The sequence below is a fragment of the Triticum aestivum genome, chromosome 4D (assembly GCF_018294505.1).
Source record: "Triticum aestivum cultivar Chinese Spring chromosome 4D, IWGSC CS RefSeq v2.1, whole genome shotgun sequence".
In the NCBI taxonomy this organism is placed as follows: Eukaryota; Viridiplantae; Streptophyta; class Magnoliopsida; order Poales; family Poaceae; genus Triticum; species Triticum aestivum.
In genome coordinates, this window is record NC_057805.1 from 36,869,252 (window position 1) to 36,895,248 (window position 25,997).

Genomic DNA, 25,997 nt, shown 5'->3' on the forward strand with positions numbered 1-25,997 from the left:
GCGCTACTGCGAGCATTAGTAAGGTACACATCAATAACATGTATATCAAATATACCTTTCACTTTGTCATCCTTCTTCTCCGGCAAATACTTGGGGCAGTTCCACTTCCAGTGACCAGTCCCTTTGCAGTAGAAGCACTTAGTCTCAGGCTTAGGTCCAGACTTGGGCTTCTTCACTGGAGCAGCAACTTTCTTGCCATTCTTCTTGAAGTTTCCCTTCTTCCCTTTACCCTTTTTCTTGAAACTGGTGGTCTTGTTGACCATCAACACTTGATGCTCCTTCTTGATTTCTACCTCCGAAGCCTTTAACATTGCGAAGAGCTCGGGAATCGTCTTATCCATCCCTTGCATATTATAGTTCATCACGAAGCTCTTGTAGCTTGGTGGCAGTGATTGAAGAACTCTGTCAATGACACTATCATCAGGAAGATTAACTCCCGGTTGAGTCAAGTGGTTGTGGTACCCAGACATTCTGAGTATATGTTCACTGATAGAACTATTCTCCTCCATCTTGCAGCTATAGAACTTATTGGAGAATTCATATCTCTCAATCCGGGCATTTGCTTGAAATATTAACTTCAACTCCTGGAACATCTCATATGCTCCATGACGTTCAAAACGTCGTTGAAGTCCCGGTTCTAAGCCGTAAAGCATGGCACACTGAACTATCGAGTAGTCATCAGCTTTGCTCTGCCAGAGAGTCATAACATCTGGCGTTGCTCCTGCAACGGGTTTGTCACCTAGCGGTGCTTCCAGGACGTAATTCTTCTGTGCAGCAATGAGGATAATCCTCAAGTTACGGACCCAGTCCGTGTAATTGCTACCATCATCTTTCAACTTAGCTTTCTCTAGGAACGCATTAAAATTCAATGGAACAACAGCACGGGCCACTTATCTACAACAACATAGACATGCAAAATACTATCAGGTACTAAGTTCATGATAAATTAAAGTTCAATTAATCATATTACTTAAGAACTCCCACTTAGATAGACATCCCTCTGATCATCTAACTAATCATGTGATCCATATCAACTAAACCATGTCCGATCATCACGTAAGATGGAGTAGTTTTCAATGGTGAACATCACTATGTTGATCATATCTACTATACGATTCACGCTCGACCTTTCGGTCTCAGTGTTCTGAGGCCATATCTACATATGCTAGGCTCGTCAAGTTTAACCCGAGTATTCTGCATGTGCAAAATTGGCTTGCACCCATTGTATGTGAACGTAGAGCTTATCACACCCGATCATCACGTGGTGTCTCGGCACGACGAACTGTAGCAACGGTGCATACTCAGGGAGAACACTTATACCTTGAAATTTAGTGAGAGATCATCTTATAATGCTACCGTCGTACTAAGCAAAATAAGATGCATAAAGGATAAACATCACATGCAATCAATATAAGTGATATGATATGGCCATTATCATCTTGTGCCTTTGATCTCCATCTCCAAAGCACCGTCATGATCACCATCGTCACTGGCTTGACACCTTGATCTCCATCGAAGCATCGTTGTCGCTCGCCAACTATTGCTACTACGACTATCGCTACCACTTAGTGATAAAGTAAAGCAATTACATGGCGATTGCATTTCATACAATAAAGTGACAACCATATGGCTCCTGCTAGTTGCCAATAACTGTGTTACAAAACATGATCATCTCATACAACAATTTATATAATCACGTCTTGACCATATCACATCACAACATGCCCTGCAAAAACAAGTTAGACGTCCTCTACTTTGTTGTTGCAAGTTTTAGTGGCTGCTACGGCCTTAGCAAGAACCGTTCTTACCTACGCATCAAAACCACAATGACTTTTCATCAAGTTTGTTGTTTTAACCTTCAACAAGGACCGGGCGTAGTCACACTCGATTCAACTAAAGTTGGAGAAACAGACACCCACTAGCCACCTGTGTGCGAAGCACGTCGGTAGAACCAGTCTCACGTAAGCGTACGTGTAATGTTGGTCTGAGTCGCTTCATCCAACAATATCGTCGAATCAAAGTATGACATGCTGGTAAGCAGTATGACTATTATCGCCCACAACTCTTTGTGTTCTACTCGTGCATATAACATCTACGCATAGACCTGGCTCGGATGCCACTGTTGGGGAACGCAGTAATTTCAAAAAAAAATCCTACGCACACGTAAGATCCATCTAGGTGATGCATAGCAACGAGAAGGGAGAGTGTTGTGCACGTACCCTTGTAGACCGTAAGCGGAAGCGTTATGACAACGCGGTTGATGTAGTCGTACGTCTTCACGATCCGACCGATCCTAGCAGGTCTGCACACGTTCAGCTCGGTGACGTCCCACGAACTCTAGATCTAGCTGAGGTCGAGGGAGAGTTTCATCAGCACGACAGCGTGATCACCGTGATGATGAAGCTACCGGCGCAGGGCTTCGCCTAAGCACTGCAACGATATGACCGAGGTGGAAATCTGTGGAGGGGGGCACCGCACACGGCTAAACAATTAACTTGTGTGTCCATGGGGTGCCCCCCTCCCCCGTATATAAAGGAGTGGAGGTGGGGAGGGCCGACCCTCTCATGGCGCGCCCAAGGTGGGAGTAGGATTCCCCCTTTCCTAGTAGGAGTAGGAGAAGAAGGAAGAAGGAGAGAGGGAGAAGGAAAGGGGGGCCGGCCCCCCACCCAATTCGGATTGGGCTTCGGGGGCGTGCCCCCTCCTTGGTCACCTCCTCATCTCTCCCACTAAGGCCCATTAAGGCCCAATGACTCCCCGGGGGGTTCCGGTAACCTCCCGGTACTCCGGTAAATGCCCGAACTCAACCGGAACCATCCTGATGTCCAAACATAGCCTTCCAGTATATCGATCTTTATGTCTCTACCATTTCGAGACTCCTCGTCATGTCTGTGATCACATCCGGGACTCCGAACAACCTTCGGTACATCAAAACACATAAACTCATAATACCGATCGTCACCGAACGTTAAGTGTGCGGACCATACGGGTTCGAGAACTATGTAGACATGACCGAGACTCATCTCCGGTCAATAACCAATAGCGGAACCTGGATGCTCATATTGGTTCCTACATATTCTACAAAGATCTTTATCGGTCAAACCGCATAACAACATACGTTGTTCCCTTTGTCATCGGTATGTTACTTGCCCGAGATTCGATCGTCGGTATCTCAATACCTAGTTCAATCTCGTTACCGGCAAGTGTCTTTACTCGTTCCGTAATGCATCATCCCATAACTAACTCATTAGTCACATTGCTTGCAAGGCTTATAATGATGTGCATTACGGAGAGGGCCCAGAGATACCTCTCCGACAATCGGAGTGACAAATCCTAATCTCGATCTATGCCAACTCAACAAACACCATCAGAGACACCTGCAGAGCATCTTTATAGTCACTCAGTTACGTTGTGACGTTTGATAGCACACTAAGTGTTCCTCCGGTATTCGGGAGTTGCATAATCTCATAGTCATAGGAACATGTATAAGTTATGAAGAAAGCAATAGTAATAAACTAAACGATCATAGTGCTAAGCTAACGGATGGGTTAAGTCAATGATGTGATCCCGTTTATCAAATGACAACTATTTGTCCATGGCTAGGAAACTCAACCATCTTTGATTAACGAGCTAGTCAAGTAGAGGCATACTAGTGACACTCTGTCTGTCTATGTATTCACACATTTACTAAGTTTCCGGTTAATACAATTCTAGCATGAATAATAAACATTTATCATGATATAAGGAAATATAAATAACAACTTTATTATTGCCTCTAGGGCATATTTCCTTCACTAACCCCCTGACCCATCGACAGGTGGGCCCTGTTAATTAATTAGCGAGGAAATTCTTTAATTAGATTTAAATAACCCCTTGTTAATTAGCTGAGTCTTTGACACGTGGGACCCAGTCGTCAGGTTTGACCGGTTTGACCTGACATCATGCTGATGCAGTACTGACACAATAATGGTTTTTCTGGAATATAAATAAATCTAAAATGATTTATTTATTTCAGAAAATAACCTAAACTTCAAAAATCCATAGAAATTCAACCGTAACTCCAAATGAAATAATTTATATACGAAAAATTATCAGAAAAATATGAAGAATCTGTTTATGTCATGTTCATGCATGTTTGAGCAAGTTAACATCACTAAATAGGACAATTCATGATTATGGAATATATGGTAATTAGTTTTGGAGTTGGAATTTGTTATATGTTTGAATTCCACTCCAATTAATATGACTGACTATTGCTAGGTCAATTCAGTATCTTAACTTGTCATGTCATCCATTTGGTTCTGCATTGCATTGAACGTGTTTCCTTTTCCTGTTTGCCGGTGTTGTTCCTTCTCGGTAGAAGACGGTTTCGATGCAGTGATCATTAACACTGATGAAGAGCTATACTATCTTCAGAAGTGTCGGGCAAGCAAACCCCCTTGAGAATTCCGATATAATCTCACTCTCTCGCTCTTGCTCTCTTTTATTGCATTGGGACAACAACGATTCAACTGTTACCTATTGCGGTAGTTGAACCCATTCCTCTGCATGACCTGTCTTTTCCACAGTAAATAGCAAAACCCACTAGCATGAGTAGGAGTTGTTTGAGCCATGATGTGCCCACTCATTCATGATTGCTTGCTATTGCCTGCTATGCTTAGAGTTGTGTCAGGTCTGATTCATCCAGGGATGGATTGGAATGGTGGTGAACATGTGCTGCTGTTGAAAGCTAAGTGTGTGAACATGATTTGGTAAAGGTAGTGATGAGAGGCCATGTAGGAGTACATGGTGGGTTGTCTCATTGATACCGTCCTTAGGAACTGAGTTCTGTGTATGTTATCCAAGAACAGCTACTACCACACATTGGCCTCGAAACCCATGGACCCTCTCGCTTATTAACCGCCTCGATTTGTGTCCAGGAGTTGCAACTAGTTTTTGGTTTGTAGGTCATGCTAGTAGTCTACCAAGTGGCACACGGTACAAGTGGGCTTGGTACATACTAGGCACCGTGGCCCGGTGTACCAAGCCCAGAACCATTCATCGAGGTGGACTTGGGAACCCTGCACACATTGTTTGGGTCCGTGATGGAAACTTCGGCCGGACTTCCTTTGCGGGTTCAGCCTCAGATAGGCGATAAACCTAGACTAGAGTCTTGCGTGGTTAGTCAGGTTGTGGACGACACCCTCGCCAGGCTTCTGCTTTAAGGTTGCCGAGATACATGACGTGTATATGGTGGTAAGTGGTGAGAGTGTGTGTGAAGAAATACACCCCTGCAGGGTAATATGATCTATTCGAATAGCCGCGTCCTCGGATATGGACCACTTGAAGACTTATATGGTTCATAGATAACTTGAAGTGGATACTCTAAAATGCGCAAGATAAGCGTGAGTGCTATGGATGGCCTTCTCGTAGGGAGACATGAGCGGATTCATAGTGGTGTATTGATATGGTGATTATGTGGACTCGTGGGCGCTCTCTCACCCCAATGGAGTTACTGGTAGTCGTGGTACATGATAGCCATCGAGTCAAAGCTAGCTTGCTGCAGTCAAACTCCACCACCCCCTTTGTTGATACTTATGCTTATGTAGTTAGTTCTGATGTAAGTCTTGTTGAGTACAATTGTACTCACGTTTTCTTAATTTATGTTTTTGTAGAGGAGACTTCAGTCTCACTAGTAGTTCCACGTGGGCTTCGACGATTAGCTTGGGAATAACAAATAGAGGTCTGGCTCCTATGGAGAATCTTGTAGATAGACATGTTTTCTAGCCTTCTTTCTTTTCAGCTGTCTGTACTCAGACATGTTTATGCTTCCGTTGCTTGTATGACTTTGTACGCCAGGTCATGAAACCCATGTTTGTAATATCATGTTATGTATGGCTCTTCAGGGCCTCTTAAATAAATACTTGAGTCGTAGAGTTATGTTGTGATGCCATGTTGTACCAACACATACTTACACTGCGTACGTATGATGTATATTGCTATGTGTTGGGTCACGACAAAGAAGTTGAGGGACCAAAAACATACTTTACTTGTAGAACACGTGGTTGCCACCCCGCGACAAAATCTAGCATTTTCTCTAAGTTTTATTAAGCACTTAAGTGAAGAGCGTCGAATCACGATTGGGCAATGGATCAATGCAGAGTGTGTAGGTTTTCATTTGTTAAAGGGTGCTACCAAATAAAGAAGGGGTCATCTATTTATAAGTTTCATCCGACATTTTAAAATCTTTGTTTTATTTTAGTATGATTTTGTCATGAGAAGATTTAGAATTGGTTTTCTCCTTTTTAGTCATGGGTGATATAATAAGAGCATCCCTCCAAAGCGACGTCGTGTTTTATATTGAAACACTTAATGTGCCCCTCCTTATGAAGCTTCTTCATGTGTCGTGCTCCCATACACCCCCTTTTATCATATCTACTTGACGAAACATACGCTAAGCTATCGTGTGCGGAAAAGACCAACGCTCCTACTGCTGGCGTACAAAATAGGCGCTAAGTTATCGTTTGCGGAAAAGATCAATGCTCCTACTGCTGGCGTACGAAACAGCCGCTAAGCCATCGTCTGCGCAAAAGACCAATGCTCCTACTGCTGGCGTTTTCGCTTTCCCCCTCTCCAAGACAAACCGTCAATTTGGCAAGGCTTCAGCCGCATGCACCGCGTCAAGAAGAGATAATGGAGTTTCTTACGTGGACAAGGTGCTAGTTGTGTGGCTCCGTGCTAGTCTTCTTGGGCGATAAATGCAAGTGGCTCCAACTACCTACATCGCTTTCCCTTGCTTACGTTTGTTCCTCAACTTCCCCACGTGTAACTTGAGGTAAAAAACCACAACCCCACCAAACCAACAAGTTGAGGGACCAAAAACATACTTTACTTGTAGAATACGTGATTGCCACCCCCACAACAAAACCTAGCATTTTCTCTAAGTTTTATTAAGCACTTCAGTGAAGAGCGTCGAATCACGTTCGGGCAATGGATCAATGCAGTGCGTAGGTTTTCATTTGTTAAAGGGTGGTACCAAATAAAAAAGGGGTCATCTATTTATTAGTTTCATCTAACATTTCAAAATATTTGTTTGGTTTTAGTATGATTTTGTCATAAGAAGATTGAGAATGGGCTTTCTCCTTTTTAGTCATGGGTGATATAATAATGAGCATCCCTCCAAAGCGACGTTGTGTTTTATGTTGAGCCACTTAATGTGCCCCTCATTATGAAGGTTCTTCCTCTGTCATGCTGCCATCCCCCCCCTTATCATATCTACTTGACGAAGCATACAGTAAGCTATCGTGTGCGAAAAAGAGCAATGCTTCTACAGTTGGCGTATGAAACAGACGCTAAGCTATCATTTGCCAAAAAGAGTAATGCTCCTACTGCTGGCGTACTAAAGAGCCGCTAAGCTATCATCTGCGTAAAATACCAATGCTCCTACTGCTGGCGTTTTGGCTTTCCCCCTCTCCAAGACAAACCATCAGTTTGGCAAGGCTTCGGCCGCATTCACCGCGTCAAGAAGAGATAATGGAGTTTTTTACATGGACAAGGTGCTAGTTGTGTGGCTCTGTGCTAGTATGCTTGGGCGATAAATGCAAGTGGCTCCAACTACCTACAATCTCTTTCCCTTGCTTACGTTTGTTCCTCAACTTCCCCACGTGTTACTTGAGGTCAAAAACCACAACCCCGCCAAACCAACAAGTCGAGGGACCAAAAACATACTTTAATTGTAGAATACGTGATTGCCACCCCGCGACAAAACCTAGCATTTTCTCTAAGTTTTATTAAGCACTTAGGTGAAGAGCGTCGAATCACGATCGGGCAATGGACCAATGCAGTGCCTAGGTTTTCATTTGTTAAAGGGTGCTATCAAATAAAAAGGGGTCATCTATTTATTAGTTTCATCTGACATTTTAAAATATTTGTTTTATTTTAGTATGATTTTGTCATGAGAAGATTCATAATTGGTTTTCTCCTTTTTAGTCATGGGTGATATAATAATGAGCATCCCTCCAAAGCGACGTTGTGTTTTATGTTGAGCCACTTAATGTGCCCCTCCTTATGAAGCTTCTTCCTCTGTCATGCTCCTACCCACCCACCCATCCCCCCCTCTTATCATATCTACTTGACGAAACATACGGTAAGCTATCATGTGCGGAAAAAGACCAATGCTCCTACTGTTGGTGTACGAAACAGACGCTAAGCTATTGATTGCGAAAAAGACCAATGCTCCTACTGCTGGCGTACGAAAGAGCCACTAAGCTATCGTCTGCACAAAATACCAATGCTCCTACTGCTAGAGTACGAAAGAGCCACTAAGCTATCGTCTGCACAAAATACCAATGCTCCTACTGCTGGCGTACGAAAGAGCCGCTAAGCTATCGTCTGTGCAAAATACCAATGCTCCTACTGCTGGCGTTTTTGCTTTCCCCCTCTCGAAGACAAACCATCTGTTTGGCAAGGCTTCGTCTGCATGCACCGCGTCAAGAAAAGATAATGGAGTTTCTACGTGGAAAAGGTGCCAGCTCTGTGGCTACGTGCTAGTCTGCATGGACGATAAATGCAAGTTGTTCCAACTACCTACAATCGATTCCCCTTGCTTTACGTTTGTGCATCAGCTTCCCCACGTGTTACTTGATGTCAAAAACCACAACTCCGTGCCGTTGTTTTCTCATGTACCGCCGCCCTTCCTTGTCGCACCCCCTCCTTTCCGTTTGTCGCATTGTCGTTTCCCTTCCCCCTCTCCCCCACGGACGCCTTGTGAGATCTGTCACCGGCAACATGCATTGGCTACATCGCCAGTAAAACCATCCTCCAAGCCTAGGTGAAAGCTCGTTAAAAAAACAGCATAAAAATCATATAAATTTTTTTCTGAAGATTCCAATCCTCTCAAATTTCTAAAAAAAAACCATTTAAATCAAAGAAACCCTAAATGTGCATTCTTTTTTAGGGAATCCCAAAATGTACATTGAAAGGTGGGAAGTAGATCAAAATCTCCCCTCGTAAATGAATGCAATTGCACCCGCATATCATTATAATTGTCCGATATTATTTGGACAGATCCTCTGACTTTCCATGTATATATAGTCTTATTATATGATATAAATGGCGATGCATCAATTCCGAATCAGGGTTTTACTCGGTGGAAATCAATCAATCAAAGGGGTGGACGACGGAAAGAGAAGCGGACAAAAGGAGTAAGCCTGCGACCCGGCTGGCTGCGCCACGCGCCCTTCCGACGTGGCGCGGCGGCCGTTCGCGCTCTCCACTCGAATCCTAGAACGCCGCCGAGACCACGCAGGCAGAGCTGCAGCCTGCAGACCGAGGCCAAATCGAACGAACCCGGACCCGCACGTGCGCCCTCCCCTCCGCCTCTCGTCCCCTCGCCATCTCATCTCGTCTCACCGGAGGTAATCTCTCCCTCCCCTCTCCTCCTCTCCTCCTACATAATCGCGCGCGCGACCGGTTCGTCGCGCGCAGCGCAGGCAGCCTCGATTCCGTCGGGCGACGCAAAACAGGAAGCCTTTTTGAGTTCTTTTTCTTTGGTAGATTACTACTGCTACGAGCGGCAGGCCGGGCGGGCGACGCATGTGAGCATGGGGCGCGCTCCTTGTGCCGTCGGCGGCCCTTACCTTCTCTCGGATTGCTCCGCCCCAGATTGGATCTGTTGTTCTCACCGTGCGTCCGAATTCCGGTAGATTTCCGTGCCGGAGGGGGCATATAAGACCGGGAAGAAAAGATTCTGCTCAAGGCGATTGGCGTCCGTCCGTGAAGGCCACGCGCGCGCGCTCCACCGATCGTCTTCTCCGTCGACGGCGATGAAGTACGTGTCCGGGCCCTACTTCGAGCCGGACTTCGATCCGGTCCTCGACCGCCTCGGCACCTCAGGGTACGCCCGCATTGGCTAACCTCTGCTTGTTTGTTGTTATTCTTCGGTCCATCCATCGAATTCTTGGTATGACGTGCGTGCGTGGATTGGACGGCTGCAGGGTCGTCGTCGACAATGAGACGCGCGAGGACTGCTCGCTCGTCAAGGTGGACAGCGTGAACCGGGACGGCGTGCTGCTGGAGATGGTGCAGCTGCTCACCGATCTCGACCTCGTCATCTACAAGTCCTACATCTCCTCCGACGGCGGCTGGCTCATGGACGGCAAGAACCATCTCCCTGCAGCCTCCTTTTCATTTTTCTTTCTTCTCCGATCGATTTAGGTCAGAAAAATATACTATGATTGATGACGCGGAATTTTCTAATCTTGTTCGCCATGCAGTGTTCCACGTGACGGACCAGATCGGGCGCAAGCTGACGGACCCGTCGCTCCCGGGCTTCATCCAGCGGGCGCTCCTGCCGTTCCAGCGCTCCGGCAGCCCCAAGTTCACCACCTGCCTCGGCAACGTGGTCGGCCCCGGCGGCCCCGACGTGTCGGACTGCGCCTCACTCGAGTTCACCGTGCACGACCGCCCGGGCCTGCTCTCCTCCATCACCCAGGTGCTCGTCGACCAGGGCTGCCACGTCGCGTCCGGCCAGGCCTGGACGCACAACGGCCGCGCCGCCGGGGTGCTCTACGTCACCACCACCGGCGCCGACGGCGCGGCGCTGCACCCGAGCCGCTGGGCGCGCATCGAGCGGCTCGTCAACGCCGTGGTGGACGCGCGCGAGAACGTGTCGGGCGAGCGGCGCTGGGTGTGCATGTCGGCGCCCGTGCGCGGCCGCGTCCACACCGAGCGCCGGATGCACCAGCTCATGCACGACGACCGCGACTACGAGTCCGGCCCCGCCCCGACGCCCGTCGACGAGGAGCATTTCTGCATGGGCGACCGGGCGGCCACCGCGGCCCGGTCGGTGCACCGCACCCAGACGCGCGTCACCATCGAAAACTGGGAGGAGCGGGGCTACGCCATCGTCAAGATGACGAGCAGGGACCGCCCCAAGCTGCTCTTCGACACCGTCTGCGCGCTCACCGACATGCACTACGTCGTCTTCCATGCCACCGCCGGGGCCCAGGGCCCTCTCGCCATCCAGGTACGCACATGCACTGCACCACGAATCTCTTATGTGGCCGCGCCTGTTTGCATTGCCCTGCCACACCAGTGACTGACATTGTGGTGACCACGGACGCACGCACGCAGGAGTACTACATCCGGCACAAGGACGGCCGCACGGTGGACAGCAACGCCGAGCGGCAGAAGGTCTCCCGGTGCCTCGTCGCCGCGGTGGAGCGGAGGGCGTCTCATGTCAGTCAGCCTCCATTAGCCATTTCATTTCTTTCCGTTCGTCCAAGTGTATTTTCGTTGGGCGCGCAATGCTGAGACGCCATGGCGTCATGTCCTCCTGCAGGGCGTGAGGGTGGAGGTGCGCGCCACCGACCGGTCGGGGCTGCTCTCGGACTTCACCAGGATGCTGCGGGAGCACGGGCTGTCGCTGCTGAGGGTGGAGATCAAGCGGCAGAAGGAGGAGGCCATCGGGACCTTCTTCCTCGTCACCGACACCGGCGGCGAGGTGCGGCCCGAGGCGCTGTGCGCGGTGCGGGCAAGGGTCGCCGAGATGGGCATCTCGCTCGACGTGGCCAAAGGAGCGCCTGGCTGGCCGCCGGTGAAGAAGACGAGAGCGCCGGCGACGTCACCGGCCGATCAGGAGAGGCCCAGGTCCTCCCTGGGGAGCTTCCTGTGGTCGCACCTTGGGAAGCTCTCCAATAACTTTGGCCTCATCAGGTCTTAATTAGGAAAACTGTTAGCCAGGCCAGTTCATTCGCCATTTGCATCGCTGTGCTTTGTTGGATATGAGTCTCAGAAAGCAGTACAATTTTGTATATGTACAAAGTGTAGTGTGTTGTCATTGCAAATATAGTTGTCATCACCATTTCGTTTGTTCTCTCGTTGCCATTTTGTTCTCTCTTTTCCCATTTTTTTTATATTTTTACGCACTCCTTTTTTTGAATAATCAACCAACGAATGAAACTTTTATTGCTGTGACTTTTAAAAGAATGCTTATGTACACAAGATTACCAATAAAATTACAAACCATACGGCACCCCCACCCACTGTATGTATATATTACCATTGCATCCAACCGGGCAGCTTAAAACCAAAATGGAGCCGCTCCCCTTTCATTGTACACAAAACTTCCGTTCTATTAACAAACAAGCAATTTCAACCGGTTTCCAGTTTTCAGGTTGATGTTCGCCCTGAATTTGCTCCCTTTTCATTGTACAACTTCCCTTCTTCTGTTGACAAGCAAGCAATTTTGACCGGTTCCCGGTTTTCAGGCTGAAGTTGGCCTGGGCTTTGGATGATGATCATTTCGTATCATCGTCATCCTCCAAATCACTGAATGACACATCTTCCTCGTCGCCTATGAGAATGGTGGTGTGCCCAGCGAGATCGGCCTCCTCGTCAAACCAATCGTCTATGTCGTCATCAAATGTTTCTTGCATAACATTTGAGGCCTTGCTACCATCCTCCCTCAGTTGCTCTTTGATGACTGTTTTGTCCACCACTGTGACTTCAGTTCCTTGGATAGGATGTTTTTCAATCTCAAAATCTGTTATGGGGGTGATCGAAGCTGCATGTTGTCGCACAGATGGGAACGCCTCCATGACGTCCTTGGAGCTGTCATCTTCCGAATGCGTTCCAAAGTCATCTTTATGGCGACGTAACTGCTCTGTTGCATGTTGCTTTGACTGGTGTTGCATAAGCATTGCTCTAGCTTCCACAATCTGCAAAAACAAGAAGCAGGCTTAGCTTAACTGCTGGGAGATGCGTTACCCTGCCCATTGCAAGAACTAGACGATACCCTGCCCATTGCCGCGGGATCAGAGATTTGATTTCTAAACATTTTAGACAATACAGATTCACCCTTAATACTCAAACTATGCTATGTAGAAACAAAAAAAGCAAAAAAAATAAAATAAAAGGTTGAACATGCCATAAATGAAATGCGGTGGCATTAAAAATCCACTATGCGTGTTGCATGGTAGAGAGACTCTTATGTTCAAATTGGATGGATGTTAGTGGACCAGGCTAGCATATCAAATAGCTAAAACAATTTGGATGATGTGGAAGCACGCATGTGCAGAAAAATAGCAATGAATATTTTGTCGGTTTGTCTATATAATATAGATATATTATGATGGAACACGTGATGATAAGCACACTATTAATGCAAGTACGTATCCAATCCCTCCTTTCGGTGCACCCCAGGCCTTACTGGGCTACAAAGATTCTTCAGTGATGAGGCTAGCTAGAGATAGATATAGTACACAATGCATTTAATCCACAATTAATCTCTTTTTAAATATTTCTGACGTTGATTTAGTTACAATGAATTTTTATACCACCCTAATGTAACACATCATCAGTACAACATAATTTATCCCAGTGCAGAATCTATTGACACCAGGATGCATGGGATGCACCAAGAAGATATGCACTAGATATGAGCTACCCAATATCAATCTAAAAAATAGGAACTCAGTTACTTAGATTATTTGTGAATTTATATTCTCAACAACCTCAAGTAACTCATCACAACCACCAAATGACATTATTGCATATCAGCTGAAGAAGGTTGTGCAAGGAAAAGGCAACCTCAACTTGAAGATAAAAGTGCACAGTTTCAGTTTTCTGCAGATATTGTGTGTGCTTCAATGGTGTTTTGCTAAATTATCAAAGAATCTCAGAGAAAGAACTGAGCAAGACACTATCACACATTGTCGTTGACTGACATGCTTGCTACCCTAATATGCCGCAGGATCCATAGGAAGCCAGTGGCCTCAAGTACCAGGCTACTGATGTTGTAGATGCTCTCAGTTGTAGTTTTCTACAAGACTAATTGTCATCATTTCACAATAATAATTGAATGCTGACAGTTGCTGGCACCAAAACAAGTAAAAAGGTATGTATTGGAATCCTAGGATTTTTCCTATGTTGGTCTTTTGATTCACAGGATTGAATCCTATAGAATTTTTCCCAAGGATTCCTTTGTACTATATTCCATAGGGATTTGATCATCCACTCAAACCTCTTGGAAAGAATCCTTTGTTTATCCTGTGATGCAATCAAGAAAAAGCCTGTAGGATTCAAAAGGGCTACATTGCAATCCTATTTTTTTTTCTTATGCCCACGTTTTTGGAATCGTATGAATCAAAGGGGCCCTCTGAAGAGAAAAGATCTAACAAGATAGTGTTATAAGTATTAGATCGCCAAAAAAAAGAGATAGCACTGCATGGTTCTAATATGCAGGGCTGGTACATGACAGTAGAACTGGATAAACTCTGTCTTGATTTGGATAAAACATATACCAACAGTTGTGCCAATTCATGGAAAATGGAATATCATAAATTATTACTGTGCCATGCATCTAATATTCTAGTGCAATAGAAAAAACAGGACCAATGTCATGTGTGAGATAACATGCCATTGCGGGCAAAGACCGGCTTTGACCTTTATCTATCTTACGCTAGGATTTTCTTTATTTCCTTTGGATAAGATTTGTTTCCCTTTTTGTAACATTTAGACTGGTTTCCCTTCAAGTTAAGGTTATTCTGAATTAAGTGCCAGATATATATGGTATGGGCTATGGTGCATGGCACCCCAACTCTCCCTCTCTTTCTCTCTTCTTCCTACTCCCTATCTACAAAGTCTAAGTGCCTTATCCTTCAACAGTGCCATAGCGTCAAGATCCTAGACCACGCCCTGTCGTCAAGCACCACATCCTAAGATTCAATCAACAAAGGCCATGGCAACTGATTGTTACATATCATAAAAGAGCTGTATTAGGGCATGTCTGATTGGTTATCATGTTTGACAAAAAAATTGAGCCAAATGTGCAACTAGTCCCAATTTTCTGGCAAGGAAGTTGTTGGAAATTTGGCAAAAAAAAATCCATCTAAAAAGTGTGGTTGTGGCTTGTTGAGAACTTACCGGCCTAAGAAAGTGAAACTTGGCAAACTTATGTTATAGCATCGGCAGTTCATGGATCATTCTTCCTTTTTATAATATCTATTATGCAAATAAATATGTGACCAAAAGAAGAAAGAAAGTTGCAAGACCACTTAATCATGTTAAAGACCCAGTCAACAGCAAGTACCGTTTAGTCGGATAATCGTCTGAGATAATGATTAATACCACGGCCACATATAAAACTTCACTACTTTCTTCTAAGATTGCCTGGATTCTGAGAATGCAATGTTTTATGTATCAGGTGGAGAGAAAATTTACCTGTGGTGTGGACAGTAGTTCAGCGTCATGCTTGCTCAGTCTAGGATGTAGAAGAACAAAATAAATTTTCCAAAAGCATTCTTCGCTCATATGGATTGGGCATAGTTCAATCCGCAAAGCAGCTAATGTAGGAGCAAGGTGCCCAATAGCCAAAGCATGCTCTTGCTGAGCATCAGACATGTCAAAATCTGCAGGGGGTAAAAAGAGTATTGAAAAGGTTAAGCGAACACATTCACATGGTCAGACTTTGTGATAGAAAAAGCGAGGTGCAATTGATAGTTCCATTGGAATAGCATATGAACAGTTACACTGAAACATACTCCATAAACACAAGCCTTTCCATCAGCACCATGTTAAATCAAGGCATAACTTAAAATAAGTGCTACAGGGTTTCATGAATTTTGTCCATAACTCATAAGCTCGCATCATTAGAAAAAGTCTCTTCCAAATTTGCCAAACTAAATTGACATGAAATTTTCCATGAAGAATTGATGATCATAAACACTAGTGAATGAATAGCTGAGGGGTGAAGAAATTACATGAGAATGGGCCATCAGACTCCTCTTCGTCAGGTAGCAGGGGAAAGTCAAGCCAGGTCTCCGGGTGCCTGGCAATGTTGGTGGCGAATGTGAGGACCTCGTCGGTGATGCCAATCACATCCCACTCCTCCTCCACCTCCTCCTCTTGCATTACCCTCGCCCGTTCCAGCTCAGGGCCATCCACCTCCTCCTGCTCCTCAGGCCATACCTTGCCGTCATCCGCCCGATGTCTGACCCTTTGCTCCTCCCACTCATCGCTCACCTCGTCGTCATCCGCCTGATGTCTGGCCCTTTGCTCCTCCCACTCATCCCTCACCTCGTCGTCTGCCACCCCAAGCCGCGCCATCTTCTCCAAGTAATGCCTTCCCTCGTCATCCTCCCTCTCATGCCTCGCCTCTTCCTCATCCTCCGGCTTATTTAGCCTCGCATCATCCTCCCTCTCGTCGTTGACAGCCTCGAGCAACTCCTCCTCTTCCCCGTCTTCAGGGGCGAAGAAATTGGAGGCGATGCTGGAGAACCCGGAGACGGCCTTGTGGCTCGAGATCCGCGAGATCCCGCTCCTGAACCTCCCGCTGAACTCGGAGAAGTCGCGCTGGATCCCGGCAATCTCAGGGGGCGTCCCCGCGTCGGTGGATTGACCCCCCGCGGATGAAGGGGAGGGCGAAGGCGAGGGCGAGCCCTCCCCGGGCGGCGGCGCGAGGAAGTTGGCGACGCCCCAGAATTGGCGATTTAGGGTTTTGGATAGCTCGGTGAGGTCCTCCTTGACGCCGTCCGCCGCGGCCGAGTGAGGCGGCGGCGGGGTGCGCGCGGAGGGATGGGAGGCGGCTGCGGCGACGGCGTCGGGGTCATCGTCGGCGCCTGAATCTTCGGGGATGTTGAGGGAGGTGGCTATGGAGCGGGCGAGCCATGACATCTCCGGCGATCGCCGGCTGACAGACAGGGGGTGGGGAGGGGGAAGGGGCGGGTGGGTTGGGTCGGGTTGGTTCAATCGGACGGGACCCTTTTTCCGGCTTCGTGTTTCAAATGGACAGGTCTGGAGAAGAGACAGAGACGTGTGACTTGCTGAGTTACGACTGGGCCCGGCCCTCGTGGCGCAGGTTTCTTTTTTTTTTTTCAGGAGAAAAAATATGCTGAGAACATCACAGAAAAAACGATGAACTGGGCAGTTCACAGAAAACCGGTCTGTTCGATGTCATCTTGAGAAAAGCCCCTCAATCAACTTGTTTTCGTGCGAACAAGCTGGGGGTAGAATCAGAAAAGGAAGAAAACCCCTCTTTTAGTAGGGCTTCATCCATTTTAGGAGCATTTCTCTCCATTTTATCCACGGACAAACCGTACCGGGCATCGGCGTCCCCTCCGGCGCAACCCTTGCTTGGTGCCATGGCGTGGCGATGTTGCTTCTCCCTCGTCGCTCCGCGCGGTAGCACCAGGCTACCAGCCCGCGCCGCCACTCCCGCGTCCCGCCATCTGCACCACCTCTACTGACAGTTGGGGAGAGGGGACTGCCGCCACCTGGTTAGACTGCCCGTACAACTTCGATCTCCCTCTGCTCTAGTCAAATAGACCAGGCTTCCCCTTCCACCACCATGAATGCCAAACGGAAAGAACACCACACAAGAACAGTAGATCGCCTCTGAAAGGATTGATATAATTGACTAGAGGGGGGTGAATAGGCAACTAACAATTTTTAGCTTTTCTTGATCAAGTTAAACTTAGCATCAAAATAGGTTGTCTAGATATGCAACTAGGTGAGCAACCTATATGATGCAACAACAACAAACACACAAGCAAGCAAGGTATGAAATACAATATAAGCTTGCACAAATAAAGGTAAGAGATAACCAAAAGTGGAGCCGGTGGAGACGAGGATGTGTTACCAAAATTCCTTCCCTTTGAGAGGAAGTACGTCTCCGTTGGAGCGGTGTGGAGGCACAATGCTCCCCAAGAAGCCACTAGGGCCACCGTATTCTCCCCACGCCCTCACACAATGCGAGATGTCGTGATTCCACTATTGGTGCCCTTGGAGGCGGCGACCGAACCTTTGCAAACAAGGTTGGGGCAATCTCCACAACTTAATCGGAGGCTCCCAACGACACCACGAAGCTTCACCACAATGGAATATGGCTCCGCGGTGACCTCAACCGTCTAGGGTGTTCAAACACCCAAGAGTAACAAGATCCGCAAGGGATTAGTGGGGAATCAAATTTCTCTTGGTGGAAGTGTAGATCGGGGCCTTCTCAACCAATCCCTAGAAAATCAACAAGTTTGATTGGGTAGGAGAGAGATCGGGCGAAATGGAGCTTTGAGCAACAATGGAGCTTGGGGAGGGAAGAGATGGTCTTCTTGGGGAAGAAGACGCCCTTTATATAGTGGGGGGAAAAGATCCAACCGTTACCCACCCACTCAGCCCGGGAGACGCGGTACTACCACAGACGCTCGCGGTACTACCGCAGGCAGCCGGTACTACCGCACCCTGTTGCGGTACTACCGCTCGTGTGGTAGAAGCCAGGTGAGGTCCTGTTGCACAGGGCAACGAGCGGTAGAACCGCCGGAACGGTACTACCGCAGGGCAGGCCTCAACTGGACTGGTAAAACGCACGGACTAAATAAATTTCGTCTGTGACTACTTCCGCTGAATTTGGGACATGCGAAAATCTGGCACGGTACTACCGCTCGCAGGGAGCGGTACTACCGCGTAGGGGCGGAAGTAAAAAATTACTTCCGCGCGCGCCAGCGTTCTGGGCTAGAGGCAGCGGTACTCCACTCGCGAGGAGCGGTACTACCGCGCGGCGTGGTACTACCGCTAGCTAGAGCGGTACTACCGCGGGCCTCTGCGGTGCTACTGCTCGCTTGAGCAGTACTACCGCACGCCACATAACCTATAGCACTTGGAGGCCTTCATCTCACAGCGACAAGGATAAACGGATGGTGCTCCAATGAAGCGAAGGAAAGGTGGTGCAAAGGAACAGATGTGTACGTGTTGATTTCACCCTAACCTTTCCAAATCGGACCCCCTCTTAATAGTACGGCTTTCCTACGACTCAAATCCACCGAAAAGAAACGAGAGAACCGTCGTCTTCGATAGGCTCCGAGGGACACAGAATCGTCTTGTGCCTAGGCATGAGATCACTGAAATGCTCAATGCACACGATTAGTCCGCAAATGTACTGTCATCAATCACCAAAACCACATAGGGAGAAATATGCCCTTACAATCTTCCCCTTTTTGGTGGATTGATGACAATACGGGATTTGCACATAAGGATATAGAATGAACATAAGCAAACCCAACATCTATAAAATATAGACAGGCTCCCCTTAGATGTGTGCACTCTATAGATATGCTTTGGAATGCACGGTACACATAATAGGATCAACACTCCCCCTATATTTTATAGACAAGGTAAAACTTGCAACAATAAAGTGACACTAAGCATTGAGGCAAGGTAAAGTAAGTGAGCATGAAGTAAAGGGCACAAGATAACATAAGCTCACAAACTACTAAACATACTAGACAATAAGATAAGCTTGAGGGCATATGTCTCACACCATATGATAGCATAGGTCTCCTGGTCTCACACGCACACCAACACAAACCAACAAACCAAAGCAACGAAGGTTCAACGAAACGAAAGCAACAAGACGCAAGACTCGCAAATCCTACACTCTCTCCCCCTTTGGCATCGAGACACCAAAAAGGCAGAGAGGACACCTACGACACAGGTGGTAGCTCCCACTGACGTGATCACCCATCAAGCTCCTCATCTGTCTCAGCAGCAGGAATGGACTCCCCATCTGACTCGGTCCACTGATAGCCCTGCTTCGCCATCCAGGCAGCCTCAGGAGTGATGTTCTTCTCTGACCCGCTCAAGAGTTGCTCGCCAAGCTTCCTCAAGATCCTCTTGTCGCGCTGGCGACTCTCCTTCTGAGCAACGTGGGCCTTGTACTGTCCCTTGGCCTGCATGCAGAACAGAGCCTTCATCTTGGCCTTGAGCTTCTTAGCCCAAGATGGCTCAGTAGATGGAGGTGAATACCCCGCAGAACTGTCCATGGCCTCCTCCTCCTCAAACTCATCATCATCAACGTCCATGCATGCAGCTTCGGCCTCAGCCCGGGTAGTGGTGTTAGCCCACTTGTTCTTATGGCGCAGCTTAATGGTCTCATGACGAATCCAGTTGGGAGCAAGGAACTCTTTGCCCGGAAAGAGCTTCTCCGAAGTCTTCGAGATCAAGAGGAACAAGTAAGGTCCATAGATGGGAACCTTACGATGGAACACAACAAACTGAAGCTCACTCCACATGATGTGAGAGATATCAAGTGGTTTAGGTTGTTAACGACGGGCTTCCTCACACATGAGCATCATGTCCACGAGATAGGAGTGCACCTTGTCCTTGTCGCCTATGCGAGGAAACAGGGAGTTGCAGAAGATCCGGTGCATGATGTCAAGAAACGGGTGTCGGTGTCAAAACCGGCAAATCTCTGGTAGGGGGTCCCGAACTATGCGTCTAAGGATCAAAGGTAACAGGAGGCAGGGGACACGATGTTTACCCAGGTTCGGGCCCTCTTAATGGAGGTAATACCCTACTTCCTGCTTGATTGACTTTGATGGGTATAGGGGTTACAAGAGTTTATCTACCTCGAGATCGTAATGGCTAAACCCTAGATGTCTAGCCTGTATGATTATGATCGCCTCTACGGACTAAACCCCCCAGTTTATATAGACACCGGACGGGCTAGGGTTGTACAGAGTCGGTTTACAGAGAAAGGAATCTTCATATCTGAATGCCAAGCTTGCCTTCCACGCCAAGGGGAGTCCCATCCGGACACGGGAGAACACCTTCCGTCTTGTATCTTCACGGCCCACGAGTCCGGCCCACGTCACATAGCCCGGACGCCCGAGGACCCCTTAATCCAGGACTCCCTCAGTAGCCCCTGAACCAGGCTTCAATGACGATATGTCCGGCGCGCAGATTGTCTTCGGCATTGCAAGGCGGGTTCCTCCTCCAAACACTTCAAAGCATCTAAACCCAAGGAATGTATTCGGCCTTTATATCTTCGGTCTTGGTATGGTGAGTTCTTCGAACAGCTCGACTTTACATTAAATGTTATACCCTTCAGCTTCTGTGCCATCGTCGCCCCGGCTTCCACGCGTCAGACGAATACGAGGGGTCCATACATTTTTACATATAACACCCGGGCCATGTAGGGAAGGCGTCTTATTTAAGGAGATTGAATCTCAAATGCCATTCCACACCAGGCGGAAAATCCTTAGAGCTTGCCACAAGAAACCGCGCAAACATGGCTAGCGTTCCCAGTTCTTCCTCCTGCCCCCACGGCCCTGAAAAGGCGATTGGGAGTGCTGCTCAGTATCCCACGCCCAGCTGACCAAGCTCCAGATGCAGGGATATCTCCCTCCCACGGATCTAGTCCCCGTTCGGGCGGGATTAACTTCTATCGACGGCGAAGCCCTGGCGGAAAACTTCCCCAATCCTGCCGAGGGGGAGCGAGTGTACTTTGTTTCCTTCCTATTAAGAGGCGTCGGATTTCCAATCCATCCTTTCCTCCGAGGTCTCATGGAGTACTATGGCCTCCAACTGCACAATCTCACGCTGGGCTCCATTCTGCACATCGCGGGCTTCGTCGCTCTTTGCGAGTTGTTCTTAGGCTGTGAGGCCCATTTTGAGTTATGGAGGAAACTTTTTTGCCTCGTCCCGCGCTCCCAAAAGGGATCCATATTCGAGGTGGGCGGCGCCGAAGTGTGGCGCATAGCCGGGACAGGATACCTGTCCAGCACTCCGGAGAAGGCATCCGAAGAGTGGCCCTCGGAGTGGTTTTATATTGAAGACGTCGTTCTCTCAGACCCCATCCGACGAGGCCTACCCGAATTTTCCAACGTTCTGTTAAAGAAATGCCACAGCTGGCGCCCCCGGAGCCTCGAGGAGGAAGATAGTGCATAAGTTAAGAAGTTAATGGACAAGATAAAGATACTCGCCCAATCCGAACTGTCCATAATTGAGGTCATGGCGACATCCATAACATGAGGTGTTCAGCCACTCCAATCCAGAGGACTCCCCATGTGGAACTACAACGGGGAGGACGACACATCTCGCTACGGGCGCAAGGGTCCAGACAATTTTGCCACCCTGGCTGCCATGTTAGCTGATCTTTATAAAGGAGAGAAAGAAGAATTCACTCGCCTTAAATGCCAAGAAGGCTTTTCCATGTACAATCCTCCTAGCTGGGTGAATCTTTGCTTCGTAACTTTACTCGACCTTCTTCCTGAGTCGTGTTAGTTGAACTTTAATCCGACTATCTTTTAACAGGAATGGAGGAAGGCTGTCGCGGGGATTCATAGCCCTGCTCCGCGGCTGGAGGACCATATTCGGGACCCGGATCCCGGATTTGAAGAGGATCCGGATATATTCGTAGAGCTTAAGGAGGGGATCTTCTATCAGGCGAGCCACGATGGCACAAAAGTGGCCATTGTAGCCGATTACCCCGACCTTCTCCCTTCTTCCCATGTAAGTACCTCGAGGGCGTCTCCTCAAAAAAGTGTTTTCCCATTGTGCCTCACCCACTGCACTGTCTCGTGCTTCAAAGGGGCGGCGCTCGTCTCGCCACGCCGCATCAGGATCGTCCCTTAAGAGGGTGACACCTACACAGGGCGGGTCTTCGAAAAGAAAGGCGGACGGCGACACCTCCAAGCCCCTACCTTCATCAAAAAGGTAAGGCTTTTTTAATACGCCCCGTGGCAATCATACCGAATTGTGACGTTTTCTGCTATGCCATATTTCAGGAAGAGCATTCATCGGACTATTGATGTCTACTACACAACCTTCTTCTTGTAGACGTTGTTGGGCCTCCAAGTGCAGAGGTTTGTAGGACAGTAGCAAATTTCCCTCAAGTGGATGGCCTAAGGTTTATCAATCCGTGGGAGGCGTAGGATGAAGATGGTCTCTCTCAAGCAACCCTGCAACCAAATAACAAAGAGTCTCCTATGTCCCCAACACACCCAATACAATGGTAAATTGTATAGGTGCACTAGTTTGGCGAAGAGATGGTGATACAAGTGCAACATGGATGGTAGATATAGGTTTTTGTAATCTGAAAATAAAAAAACAGCAAGGTAACTAATGATAAAAGTGAGCGTAAACGGTATTGCAATGCGTTGAAACAAGGCCTAGGGTTCATACTTTCACTAGTGCAAGTTCTCTCAACAATAATAACATAATTGGATCATATAACTATCCCTCAACATGCAACAAAGAGTCACTCCAAAGTCACTAATAGCGGAGAACAAACGAAGAGATTATTGTAGGGTACGAAACCACCTCAGAGTTATCCTTTCTGATCGATCTATTCAAGAGTCCGTAGTAAAATAACATGAAGCTATTCTTTCCATTCGATCTATCCTAGAGTTCGTACTAGAATAACACCTTAAGAAACAAATCAACCAAAACCCTAATGTCACCTAGATACTCCAATGTCACCTCAAGTATCCGTGGGTATGATTATACGATATGCATCACACAATCTCAGATTCATCTATTCAACCAACACAAAGAACTTCAAAGAGTGCCCCAAAGTTTCCACCGGAGAGTCAAGACGAAAACATGTGCCAACCCCTATGCATAAGTTCACAAGGTCACTGAACCCGCAAATTGATCACCAAAACATACATCAAGTAGATCACGTGAATATCCCATTGTCACCACAGATAAGCACATGCAAGACATACATCAAGTGTTCTCAAATCCTTAAAGACTCAATCCGATAAGATAACTTCAAAGGCAAAACTCAATCCATTACAAGAGAGTAGAGGGGGAGAAACATCATAAGATCCAACTATAATAGCAAAGCTCGCGATACATCAAGATCGTGCCAAATCAAGAACACGAGAGAGAGAGATCAAACACATAGCTACTGGTACATACCCTCAGCCCCGAGGGTGAACTACTCCCTCCTCGTCATGGAGAGCGCCGGGATGATGAAGATGGCCACCGGAGAGGGATTGCCCCCTCCGGCAGGGTGCCGGAACGGGTCTAGATTGATTTTCGGTGGCTACAGAGGCTTGCGGCGGCGGAACTCCTGATCTAGGTTATTTTCTGGAGGTTTCTGTATTTATAGGAATTTTTGGCGTAGGTCTCACGTCAGGGGGGTCTCCGAGTCGTCCACGAGATAGGGCCCACGCCCAGGGGGTAGGGCGCGCCCCCACCCTCGTGGACAGCTTGGGACTCTTCTGGCCCAACTCTTTTACTTCGGGGGCTTCTTTTGGTCCATAAAAAATCATCAAAAATTGGCACGTCAATTGGACTCCGTTTGGTATTCCTTTTCTGTAAAACTCGGAAACAAGGAAAAAACAAAAACTGGCACTGGGCTCTAGGTTAATAGGTTAGTCCCAAAAATCATATAAAATAGCATATAAATGCATATAAAACATCCTAGATGGATAATATAATAGCATGGAACAATCAAAAATTATAGATACGTTGGAGACGTGTCAACTGTATCCGAAGACCTTGCCGGTCTTGCATCGACTAATCCGACCCCGGATCCTGCCCCAAGTACTAGGGATAACACGGGTGCAATGCCAGATTGTCCTCTCTCCGGGGGTTCAGATAATGTATCCTTCACCAACTCCGAAGTGGAGAGTGCGATGAACCATCGGCGCCCGAGGGCGGCTATGCGCGACCCAAATTTCACCGAGGAGGCATTCAATGCCTTCAGCTCAGCGGATGCATACCTCCGAGCTGCGCGGGATGGACTTGCTGGAGCTACTCACCAGCTTTCCAAGGATATGCGGGTAAGAACTTTTGCGTAGATTAAATAATCATATGCCAGTAGCCCCCGAGCCTTGAAACAGTTGGCCCAACTGATTTAAGGGTCGTTACGCCATCAGGTACTCATGGAGAGGAATAACACCTTATCCAAGGAGCTGGAAGAGTGCCGAACAAAGCTAACTGTTGCCACCGCCGAACTTGAAAATTTAAAGAAATCCAAGGGGGCACCTGATGGTAAGCACGAAAGTATCAGGAGAACATTATTCCATTCCAACAATAATTCTAACTATGTATTGTTTTGTTGGTAGGACCGACAGATCAGCTGGAGAGGCTAAGGGCTGCTCAAGCGGACAAACAGCCTGCCGAAAGGCAAGAAGCCGCTGGTCAACGTGTATTAACATGGACCATTAATGAGAAGAATAAACTACAGGATGCAAACATCAAGCAAGCTGAAGAACTCAAGGACGTAAGCGCCTACCTATCGGATGCCTTGAAGGAGAACAGAAAGTTGAAAGGCGACATATTCAGTATGCTCTTTAACCCGACTTTCGCAATGTCCCCTGATGGTATTTTAACAAGTTTGCTTCTGTAGGTGTCCTGACTGGGCAGCCCGAAGGAGAAGTGTCCGGATTCCAAGGTGATCTGCTACAAGAGCTGTCCAAAGTGCATGAGCGAGCTCGGAAGGCGATGAGGAATCTTGCTAAGGCTTTATGGCCAGCCGATTCCCCTCCAGGAAGTATGGAGGAACTCGTGAATTTATTCAAGGGAGCTCAACGCCGTTTTGTGTTATGGAAGATATCAGCATGCCGAGAAGGTGCTCGGGAAGCCTAGGCCATGGTGAAAACGCGGTACACCGGACTTGATCCGAATCATATGGCACGGGGCGGACCTCGACGAGTCGATGGACAGGAAATTCCAGTCAGCCTGGTGTACGACCAAGTGAAGATGGTCGCCAAGTATTCACAACAGGATTGTGAACTAGACAACCTGTTAGAGGGTCTAGAGGAAGAAGACGTTTTTGAGTCCAAGTAGTAATGTACTTTTATTGAAAAACTTGTCTCCAGCCGAATTTGTAAAACCATTGTCATGGCAGACTTTCTGCTCCGACCTCCGAAAACCCGAGGTTTGGAGTGTTTCCGAATACTATACCGTAGGTAAACACCAAAGTATGTTCGGAAACCAGGCAGTCCGGTCATAGTTGCTTGAACAGACAAGTTGTATTCAGGGAGTTATGTTATATGACATTTAATTGTAAGAAACATCTTCCAGAGAGAATAGTTCCGTTAAGGGTTCCTTTCCCTGGGCCAGCATGCATTTTTTTTTTGCATGCCGAAGCTGTGATGCTAAAAATCACAGTATTCGTTATAGTCTGGGGGTTGTGTATTGCAACGAAGGCAGTTCGTCTTTTGCTCGCCGACCAATTATTCCCTTAAGAACGCTAGCTTTCGGCTTCACCCGTCTGAGGTACACGTCCGGATAAC

At 47.6% G+C, this 25,997-nt stretch overlaps 2 protein-coding genes across 3 annotated transcripts; one reads left to right on the top strand and one right to left on the bottom strand.

The window, feature by feature from the left end:
* Positions 1-9,137: 9,137 nt before the first annotated feature.
* Positions 9,138-11,851, top strand: LOC123095992 (ACT domain-containing protein ACR3). 2 transcript variants are annotated; one of them, XM_044517572.1, is made up of 6 exons: positions 9,138-9,392; positions 9,532-9,871; positions 9,972-10,132; positions 10,251-11,002; positions 11,110-11,214; positions 11,318-11,851. In XM_044517572.1, exons 2-6 carry the CDS (start codon positions 9,801-9,803, stop codon positions 11,696-11,698), a joined length of 1,470 nt encoding a protein of 489 aa, XP_044373507.1. In that variant the 5' UTR covers positions 9,138-9,392; positions 9,532-9,800; the 3' UTR covers positions 11,699-11,851. The 2 variants fall into 2 exon arrangements, with proteins under 2 accessions (XP_044373507.1, XP_044373508.1); XM_044517573.1 differs by having other exon boundaries at positions 9,681-9,871.
* Positions 11,852-11,920: 69 nt separating this feature from the next.
* LOC123095991 (uncharacterized) lies at positions 11,921-16,711 on the bottom strand. Its single transcript, XM_044517571.1, has 3 exons — positions 15,738-16,711; positions 15,199-15,386; positions 11,921-12,695 (listed from the first exon to the last, which is right to left on the bottom strand). Exons 1-3 carry the CDS (start codon positions 16,648-16,650, stop codon positions 12,276-12,278), a joined length of 1,521 nt encoding a protein of 506 aa, XP_044373506.1. The 5' UTR covers positions 16,651-16,711; the 3' UTR covers positions 11,921-12,275.
* Positions 16,712-25,997: the final 9,286 nt, after the last annotated feature.